This window comes from Macrobrachium rosenbergii, chromosome 16 (assembly GCF_040412425.1).
Source record: "Macrobrachium rosenbergii isolate ZJJX-2024 chromosome 16, ASM4041242v1, whole genome shotgun sequence".
Taxonomy (NCBI): Eukaryota; Metazoa; Arthropoda; class Malacostraca; order Decapoda; family Palaemonidae; genus Macrobrachium; species Macrobrachium rosenbergii.
The window spans coordinates 25,792,170-25,803,104 of record NC_089756.1 but is presented as its reverse complement, the minus strand read 5'-3'; the positions used below and the strand labels follow the sequence as shown (position 1 = coordinate 25,803,104).

General features: G+C 38.9%; 1 protein-coding gene across 2 annotated transcripts in view; it reads left to right on the top strand.

The window, feature by feature from the left end:
- Positions 1 to 1,281: 1,281 nt before the first annotated feature.
- Positions 1,282 to 10,935, top strand: part of LOC136847214 (4'-phosphopantetheine phosphatase) — a 45,618-nt gene continuing 35,964 nt past the window's right edge. Inside the window, exons 1-4 of one of the 2 annotated variants that reach the window (XM_067118657.1) lie at positions 1,282 to 1,738; positions 8,995 to 9,080; positions 9,307 to 9,515; positions 9,724 to 9,907. In XM_067118657.1, the coding sequence (XP_066974758.1) occupies positions 1,642 to 1,738; positions 8,995 to 9,080; positions 9,307 to 9,515; positions 9,724 to 9,907 (576 nt within the window). In that variant the 5' untranslated portion in view covers positions 1,282 to 1,641. Of the gene's footprint in view, positions 1,872 to 8,994; positions 9,081 to 9,306; positions 9,516 to 9,723; positions 9,908 to 10,935 lie in introns of both variants that reach the window. The other variant, XM_067118660.1, reaches the window with a different exon arrangement.

Sequence of the window (10,935 nt, the reverse complement as noted above, 5' to 3'; positions counted from 1 at the left end):
GGTGGTTAGGGAGGGACTCTCCTCTTCCAATTTTCACTTGGTGATAACCGTGTGAGGGTGCTGTGTGCCTGTCCCTGCATAAGGCTCATCGCAATTGTTTGTGTACACTACCTAGCTGGCACATCTGTATGAACTTCCTCAAAGACAAGCTTTTTTATGTCCTAGTTCAGCTACGTCCCAACTTCTACTTCCAAAGGGGTAGGGCAGTGTACTGCCACAGGGAGTATGTGAGGGGTTTGCCCACCATACCACATAGCAGCTTCACGCTGCATTTATCTGGAGTTGACGGCGCCGTGATCATCAGCTTGCCCGTTACTGCTAATAAAGTAACACGAGCTTGTACGATGGTGCATGGCACCGGCGAGATGAGGTCTTACAGGTAGCTATCAAGGCCTCCAAACCGTCTTGAAGCTACCTGGTGAGAACAACTCCAGAAATGTAATGCTACTAGGTTGCGATAAGCACCATGGGTGTGCCGCGCTCATTGTACAGTACATCTGCACAAACGAGGATAGCGAGATACAGAGAGAGACACTCAGAAAGCATGGTCTTGTGCTAGTATGGCTACCAGGATAATTTATATAGGCTTCTCTCGCACCTTGTTCCTTAAAGTCTGAAGCTCTGTCTCTTCGCTTCAAGCTCCTGAATTAAATAAATATATTGGCCACTTTAGTTAAAGCAATACTAACATTTTAGGAATATATGAAAGATCATTACATGTATTTAATTTTCTCTTTTTTATAAAAACTTTCCTGTTGCCAAGGTACCACATACAAGACCAAAGATCAGTATTGCATATGCAGCAAACAGATTGGATTGTCACCCTCATTCTCCCCAATTTTTAATTTCTCTTGTCACTCCCCATTGCCTGCAATATCTCTACATCTAACATTTTCTCGTCAACTGTGTATTTCATTTGTTCATTCGATTATTTTAAAGGACACGTTGTTCATTTATCTCTTCTATTCTTGTTAGTCTCGAAGCCCATTCTTGTTACAGGTACACCATTCCTTTATATTAAAGCTATGTTCTACGCATTAGTGCACTATTGGGCCATTTTCCCTAACTGCATTCCTTCTCTGCCACCCAGCAGGTGCTTTAGTACATCATCATTAGATTCTTAGTGCCCATCTCCAAATCCAACCGTACTTGCTTTATAATTAATTATTAATACTGTCAGAGAGCCTTTCCCTAAAGAGAAATATTTTGAAGCAGTAGTGCCACACCAGGATTATACTCCTATATTTCTACGGGTTCCCCTCTTGCCCGTTGTACACTCACGGGATGGAGAAGATGATTCTGTAATCGTCAGAATCAGAAGTGTCTTAAATTTTGTGAAGATAAACCTCACCAAAACTTTCGACGAAAATACGTCAAGTTTTTCATATTCTTGTGAATTTGGCAACACGTTTTGTTTACGCAACTGCCAGAAGAAAGGCACCCCGCCACCATGCCCCCCACCCCCAGCAGCAGCTGCGGCGCACGGAGACAGCACCTGAAACACAACAAGTCGTCCGATGACAGGCTGACCTTTGACCTCTGAGTGTCATCTGTCGCGGCCCGAGTGATAGTGAAAATGACGGGCGACCACCAAGGTAGGGGCCAACAACAGTAGTGAGACCGAGGAGGCCCTTCGGGGACATGGACGCGCAGAAATACGCTGCGAGTATTTTACTTCCGGACACAGATGTGGTCTTCAGGAACATCAAAAATGCCAAGAGATTTGCCATTGATATTGGTGAGTCCACACTAGGGGCGCCTGTCGTGTTATTGTGATGATAATTATGATTGTTCCTTTCGGCTCGAGTGGAGTCTTCGTTCCTAAGGTGGTGGTGCATTCCGGAGCCTAAGCCAATACCCGCTGTCTTAGGGTAGGTTATGGTTGGTGGGTCAAGCTAGGGCCCAATTTAAGTTAGATTGGTGATGACTGATGAACCCACATGGGTAGCCGAATTCGGCTGGGTTGGTGATAAAACCTCATGGGTAGCCGAATGCGGCTAGGTTGGTGGTAAACCCACATGGGTAGCCGAATTCGGCTAGATTGGTGATAAACCCACATGGGCAGCCGGATTCGGCTAGATTGGTGATAAACCCACATGGGTAGTCAAAAACGTTAGCAAAAAAGTTGACTCAATAGAGCCCATTACCATGGACTCGAATATTTTATTTTTTTTAAATTACCTTTAAAATGAAAGAATGATTAGTCATTGATTGATTGATTATGTCTATTAAACCTGGCGTCACAATGATTAGGCTACCCTTACAAATGTACCCATTCCCAGTAGAGACTATGTAGGGTTTGGGGCATAGTAGAAAAGTTTAGCAGTTGGTTAAGCTAATTCAGTGCAAGTTAAACAGGAGAAACAATATAGGCTAGCCTGACTAGCCATAGGGTATCCTAGTTGGGGAGTTGGGAGCAAAACCATCATCATGAGGAAGGAAAATGGTCAACTAGCTTAGTAACCAGCATAAGTCAAGATTTTGTAACACCTGATTTAGGCTAATTATGATAATAATGTGTACTTTAGCCTATAGGCTATACTGTAAGAGGGAGAGGCCTCTTTTTGACTAGCCATCACTTAAGGTTCTTTGCGTCTTGGCTTCGCCCCTTAGCTGAAACCCCTTTCGTTCCTTTCACTATACCTCCGTTAATATTCTCTTTCTTCCATCCTATTCTCCACCCTCTCCTAACAGTTGATTCACAGTGCAACTGCGAGGTTTTCCTCCTGTTACACCTTTCAGACCTTTTGCTGTCAATTAACGTTTCAGCGCTGAATGACCTCATAGGTCCCAGTGCTTGACCTTTGGCCTAAATTCTATATTCAGTACTCTTTTGGCTGTCATTCAGAGAAAAGCTAGGTTTTACACATGTGATGGTAATGAGATTACTGTATAACCTAATTGAGCCAGGTTTTGTTATAAATTAAGTTTATCTTAAATTAGGCCAATCTCCAGGACAAAGTAATGACTTGTTTATCAATTTACTCACTGATGAATCTTCGCTGATGGTCTGTGATAGGCTACAAATAGAAATGAACTACACAAAAGTGCTGTGCCAATTTTTGTAGGCCCCATTTTGAACTCATATTTCCCACTAGCTTACTGATCCTAGCCTAACCCAACCTATCCTAAGGTGCCATGTCCTAACCAATCAGTTGTAGGGAGTGTGACTTATGGGGAGATAGTATGACGTGACCCCCAAGGCCATACTCACTGGGCTTGTCGTTGGGACCTATTGTACTCACAGCTTTGTTATGAATATGTTTACTGTATATGCTTGGTCATTATTGAATACAATCCCAATATTATATGAGCAAATGTGGCGTATTGACTAAACTGATCTAAAGGCCTCCACACACGGTCAATATTTTGACGTCAGTAAGGTTGGTTCAATATTTTGTAGTTGGCCACACACAGCTTAATAATATTGTCAGTACCTTCACTTCTCGCTTGGTAGTTACAGGGAAAACATGCTCTCTGACACAGATGTGGCCTGCGTGTCTGTGGCATTGTTATTTTGTGATGGCCACAAGAAAAAGAAAAGGCGGCTTTGGATGAAAGAATGGTATAAGCAAAGGAGCTTATTTAGCCAGGAAAATTTACGCAACGAACTTGAATTCAGTGCGCCAATTGATTTTAAAAATTATATGAGGATGGACAGTGATATCTTTGATGAATTATTGGACATGGTGACACCGTTAATAATGAAGCTCAACACAAATAAGAGAGATGCCATCCCAGTTAGTCAGCGTTTATCTGTGACCTTATGTTATCTTATCACTGGAATTTGTTTTGAACACCTGAAATTTGATTTTGCTATAGGCTATCTCCACTGTCCATTGGCCAAATCATCATAGATACTTGCAAAGCTTTAATCAAGTGTCTGAAAGGATATATAAAGGTGAATAAAAACAATTTTTTTGTCAGTTGTTATTTATAATTATTTGCAAAAAGAAGAATATAGAAAATGTTTTGGATGAGCACATGAATATGGAAGATTCTGATTCAAGTGATAATATTTATGAAGGTTTGCAAAATACAGAGAAGATAGTTGTATAGCTGAAGCTTTATTGGTAGCCTAAAATGACAAGGGATCAATATGTGATTATTTCAATAAAGAAGGGTGCTATTCCTTGGCAAAATGTAAACACATTAGTTAACCATACACATAGGTTAAATTGTGGAAAATATCTGATCTATTTTGTTAGTATTAAAAAGTATTGCTAATACTTTTTTAACAAGAATGTTGAACAAAACATTTAAAAGTTTTTGTAATATCTGTTGATTATTGGGCTATACTTTTTATATTAAAATCTTGAGAAATAAATATTCAGTATATGAAATTGCTACTCACATTTTCAATTTCTGTGATTCAAGACAATCATCCCCTATCCATGGTGTTAAGGACTTTCTGCATGAGGTTTTGATCGCTGAGGAACAGCATTTCATCAAAGTACCACAATGTTGGTTCATAAATTTCCTCTGTTCCGGCTCCCGACTTCTTTGAGATGTTTCAATTCTCTTTTAGCTCTTTACGGAAATTGGTCCTCAGTGCATTGAATTTCTTCTTTACATCATCCATTTTGGCTTTGGGAAACTTCTCCCTGCATTTCTTTAATAGAAGTTCATAATCCTTCTTCTTTTTATCCCTGTTGTTACAGTCACTTGACTTCACCTTCCATAATGAGGGCAAGGCCTTATGTACTGTGATACATTCAAGTATAAAGACTCGATCAGTTGATTTTCCTTTCTGAGTAGACACCTCCTCGACCTCCTCCGACATGTTGTCGAAACGACGACGACCGTAGAAATGACAAAATTGCTCAATACTACCCACAGACGGCAGCAATCTTTCCCCGTCAAGTCGGAACCATTTGAATGACTCAATACTATTGAACTGCCCATCAGTCTTAAAACTACACGGTCAATATGATGGATAATCTCGGCATTATTGTCAATTTTATTGACTGTGTGTAGAGGCCTTAATGTAAATTAAGCTAAATTGGGTTTCACTCCGACTACTTTTACCTAGATGGGGCAAAGTTGGTACAATTAGTGTTAGCCTAGTACTGTGCATGAATATTTAAAAGATGGGGATGATTCTGTCCTAACTAAACAGTGTGGCATTAGCTTAAGATCTCAGCAAGGATGAATTTAGGAACTTGTATTTCAGACACTGGGGTTGTGTTCCAGGGGAGAAATAGCCTCATTTGTTGGGTGATGATAGCGTAGTTAGGTGAAAATGTACTGTTTACAGTATTGGTCAGTGTACTTTTATGTAATTATTGATGAAATCCAGGGGGTAAATACTCTTCTTGATCAGGTCATATTATCCTAGGTTAGATATGGTTACAAAGCATTTGTTTCAAGTCACATTTTCAACAATTGCTGTCAAATTAGAATCTGAAATTATATTAAATGTTTACCTTAATTTGTTCCCATAGAAGAGTATGCAAGCAACCTGTACTCATATTTAATTAGGCCTAGACAGTACAGTATTGTACACCTCAAGCCTGGGCTAACACTAAGTAAAGGTAAGCTACTGGTAGGTTAGCTAGTTTAGGTTAGGTCATTTTAGGCTTAAGTGTCTTACCCTTTCTTCAAGATATCCTGAACTTTCATTTCTTTTGAAAGAAATATTACCTAAAAATATGCGGTGCTTAATGTTTTTTTGTAATTTTATGCTTTCTATGGTCTTTTGAGAGTTAAGAACCTAAAATTAATTTTCAAGATGATTGAGTATTCAGAAATTAAGTGGTAGGAAAAGCATGTTTTGCCTCAGTGAAGAAACCTCCTAACAGTAGAAAAATAATCATATTGGGGTATGTGATCAGAGTGAATTTAATTGCACATATGCAAGAAACTTGCGGAACATTGTATCTTTTGAGGAACAGAACTGGCAGTGGGTTTTGGAATTAAAACATTACATCGTCATAACAATGCTGTTGTTCACTACAAGCCATTAATCATAAGATGCCTTAATGTGTAGAACTGATCATAGTTGTACCATTACCCTGAAAAGAATGCGCCTGCAGTCCAGCTGGGATTTTTGCTCACATCTAAAATCATTTAGTTGTGTGACTGAGTACAGTATCGTCAACGTTTTAGTAGCGCTCACCCTGATTTTCTCTGTTTACTTTGAGCTTCCTTATGCATACACGGCTTATGCTCAAGTTTTTCCTCACTTTTGTCCTTTATTGTTATCCTGTGTTTGTAGTTGCTTTATTGGTGTGCACATGTTTGTTTGGGAGAAGTGATTAATGTGTTTCCCTGATCTTTGTACTTTTTCAGGAAGGACTACATACAGTCACTGTGTTTCATGTTATTAATGCTTACTTAGCTGTTTCATATTATTAACGCTTGCTTAGCTGTCAGTTATTTAGAAAGCCGTGTGTGTGTGAATGTATGTTTACAGTTTTCTGCTTTTTGTCCACTTCCAGAGTGGTTGGGCTGTAAACAGTGAATTCTGCCAAGGTTAAATTTCACATTATTGTAACTTTTAACCGGGATACAGTGAACTCCTCAGATTTGCGTGGGGATGCGTCCAGATAAGTCAAACCACAATGCTTAAACCCATCTAAAAACACTTAGAACTGCCCATTTTGATAGCTAAACCAAGAAACCCCAAAAATGCTTATACCCGAAAGTGTTTTAATAGTTTTATCACAAAAAGTGCATTTATTCATGAAAATATATGAAAATACAGTAATTGGTGACTATTTCTCAGTGAAAATACCGAACGGGCGAATTTTCCGCGAATGATGGCTGAATATGTTCTTCAGAGAAACCCTAGTCGCGGAGTCCGCAACTATGAGAACGTAACGGGTGGTTTACTGTATTGTTTAATATTTGAAGCTGAATTAATCATGAGAGTAATTTTAGGTTTTTGATATTTGCATCTGGATATCTGTGTCTTGTTTCATCTCTGGGATAGAAAAGGATAGTTAAGTGGTGCATACAGTTAGCGATGATCATGGGTTAGAGTAATGCTGTGAGGCTAATGTTGTTTTGACCTTGTTCTGATATGCCTCAGATAAGGAATGTAGTTCATTTATGCACTTCAGGACAAAGACCCTCACCTCTTGTGATCATCTTGTTGAAAGCAGCAGTATTTAATTTGTCTTTGTAGTTTGGGATGCCCACCAGTGGCTCAGATTTATATAAAAAAAAAAAAGCATGCAAGTGCTGGGCCCAGGATTCCCAGCAACATGTTATCAGACTCTTCATCCTGTGACAGATCGCTTCTTTTTCAGTCTAGCTTTCCCATGATCAAGAGGAGGTGTCATTGAACAGCAGAACCTTGAGTGCTATGCCACTGCTGCTGATGAAAGAGAAGACACGCAGTATGGTGGGCACAGAGGTGACAATCTTCTAGGTTTTGCAGCAGATGGAGTCATCTCCACTTGCTTTGCCTCCTAGACAGAAGATAGACTGGCATTCCTGGTTCTTCGCCTTTAACATCCAGTCATCCCCATGCCAGAGTGATTCAACTAGCCTTCAAGCTGGCAACCTTGCTGCTTCCTCCATGACATTCCCCCAGGGCTTTCACTGCTATTGCAGCCCCCAGCTGCATCCATGGACCCATACCATATAGAGGCCATGCCATCAGAAGAGCAACCTCTTACCAGTTAAGGCACCCATTTTCACAATTTTCAGGCAGCAAATCCGAACACCATGGGAAATCTCTGATACCCATTCACCCAAATAGAGGGGCTATAGCTACCCCAAAGTTTCAGGCTAAAGGGGACACTAGGATATGAGACCAGTCTCTTTTCTCATTCCCCTGATTCCCATAATGATCTCCCCTACCTGGAAGGAACACCAAAACAGAATCCGAGCTTTCCTCTGTCCTCTCTCTTAAAGTACACAGACCTCCTCAATCACTTCACAGTTCTTGGAGAATTGTATCAGTGCCTGATCAGACATAACAGATGTCATGTAAGAGAAACCTGACCAACTTAAAACATGCCAGTTGTTTCTTGGGGCAGTATTTCTATCTCTTTTCAAGTTTCCTCGCTTGTTTAATTCTTAGAGAAGTTCTTCATTTCAAAGAGCCAGTAGTCAAATCCTTCAAGAAGAGTATGTTTTTGGCAGACTTCTACTGTGGGAAACTGGTTCCCCCATTTCTTTCTCTCTCTCCCATCTGCCTGGTCCTGTGGCACTGTTGTGAAAGGTTTACCAACACTGGCTTCCCTTGGTACCACCTTTCAACAAGGTCATTATCCTTCAAGTTCAGGTCACTCATGAACTCCACTGTACCCTCTCTGAAGAGCAGTATATCATTCTTTGGTTGGCTACTGCTCCACTTGGGTTATTGATGCACAATTTGTATATCTCCAACCCTAAAGCACCAGCATAATGACATTGCTGACTGGGAATGCTCACTGGGGAATGAGTAGTAACTGCGTAGTCTTACATTGGTGACTACACTGGGGGCATTCCAGTTGGAATTAAAAACTTACCCATTGAGGCTGCTGATGGTTCTTCAGGCTTTTTATTTTTGTGCTTAAAGACATAAACCCTGCAGTATATGAGGCTTGGTTTCAGGTTGGAGCGGTGTTTGATCTGTTAGAAGATATGCACGGTAACAGTAGAAGTAAAGGTGTATGTGAAAGAAGGGCGTTTAAACACTACAGTAATTATTTGCATTTGTAATGCATGGTATATAACCATAAAGTAAAGATATATTTAGATAAAGGACTTGAAAACACTGTATAATAATCATTTGTAAATGTAAACTTTTTGCATTTAAATGTTATTGTCCCAGAGTTTTTCCATTTACAGCAGATTAAAGATCACACTTTCAGTTCTTGCACTATTTTTGTGTGTGTTTTGCAATTTTATCATTCATTATTGGTTAAGTAGTATGCAGAGAAATGTGAAAAAAAATAATTGCTACAAAGAAATGGACTCTTATTTAATACTCTACAAATATTAAATGTGTACATGAATTGCACTGAAAATATTTGTAATTAACTTTTTCTTGATCTGCAGGAGGATCTTTGACAAAGATAGCTTACTATTCAACAGTTTCACATCGAAAAGTTTTGTACGACTCAGAGAAGGAGGGAACTTCATCTGTAAGTAAAGGCAAATTCATTATTACTGTAAATTTTAGTTTACAGCAATTTGATTTTAAATATGGAACAAGGTTTGATGGCCTGTATTATGTTATGGTATCTTTTTGACTAAGCTACATTGGAATTTTTATTAAATAATTTTTGATAGAAAGATGTTGCAACCTTACAGAATATGTTTTACAGTGTTTTCTGTATCAGCTTTTAATTGTTGATTATTAATTTTTAGGGTGATGGTTGTGATTATCAGTATGAGAGTTCAGAAATTGAAAGGCTACATTTTGTCAAATTTGAGACAAAATACATTGAAAATTGCCTTGATTTCATCCGTGATCACTTAGTTTCCAGTAAAGATTCAGTGATTGGCAAAAGTATCAAGGCCACAGGTGGTGGGGCTTACAAATATGCAGAGCTAATCCAGAAGAAGCTTGGATTAATGTGAGTTTTTGTGTCACTGTGCTTTTTGTCCCTTGTATTGTGTATGGCTCACTCTGTTATATTGCAGTTCATGTGTATCCTCGTGTGTATTTCCTTTAACTAGATGTTTGTGTTGCATAATAAAAGGTAAATACTTTCATATAACACTTATGTACACTTTTCATATGTATAATAATGTATGCTCAAAATAAAATGTTGACTTTTTCAGGGTAGAAAAGGAAGATGAAATTGGTTGCTTGATTAAAGGATGCAATTTTCTATTGAGAAATATCACAGATGAGCAGTTTTCCTACTGTAGACATGAAGATCCAGAGTACCACTTCATCAACTCTGATCCCAATATTTTTCCCTATCTTTTGGTTAACATTGGTTCTGGAGTCAGCATAATGAAGGTAAAATTTATACACGGTAATTTTACTAGTACTGTATGTCATATTTTTCGTGTGGTGTTGTTCGTATACTAAATTAGTTAGAGTGTGTTTTTGAGTAAAGTTTGGAATTAATTGTATGAATAGCAGTTGTTTGAAGAGTTGTTATTGTTTCTGGGGAACTCCTGTGGTTATGGTTAAATTTTTACTGAATATTTACCTAGCTACCATCATTATAGTACTCTGGTACATTCAGTATTCTGTTGAAATAAATTCACTTTTAAGAATGTTGAATACAAAAAATAAGGTCACTTAAACTCAGACTATGTTGAATACAAAAAATAAGGTCACTTAAACTCAGACTATAGAGTAATGTTAATTTTGTAAATAGTGAATATTTATGGATGTAGAATTTCTCAGCTGTGTTTTGTTCCTACAAGAATGCAGACCTTGAAGCTTGTTAACAAGGTAGGCAAGTGGTAGTAGGTGATGGAGAGGGGTGGTACTTACCCATTCTCCTGTCTGCATGTGCTCACTTTTTCCGAAGCTGCCATCATGTTAACACTACTTTACTGCTGCTCAGAAACTTGGACTTTGTCTGAGTGTCTGAAGATGATCTTGGATATTCTGTATCCCTTGTGTTTGGTTCTGTGTATGGGCTTGTTCCTTCATGGAAGGGAAGCTAGAACAGCAGATAAATCTTGATGAGATATGTGGAGCTGTATTTTGTAACTAGTAGCTTCAGATCCTTATACATTTTGTTTTTTCAGAGGCCAGGTTTTTTTCCTGGTATCTTCCTGCGGGAAGCGTTTTGATTGATTATTTTCCCATTGGCAGAGGTTCACCTTATAAGCAGAAGAGAGCCAAGAAGACTAGAATGGTCATTTTGGAAGGTAAGACACCTATCAACACTGCCAACACTTTTATTTACTATATCTGCTATGACTGGCCTTTTCTTCTGGGAGTGTTGCTTAATGCTCTCCATGTTATGCTGTGTGGGGGTGGAGGTAGGTTGCGGATTTGTTAAGGACTTTGGATGGCTAATTTTGTCT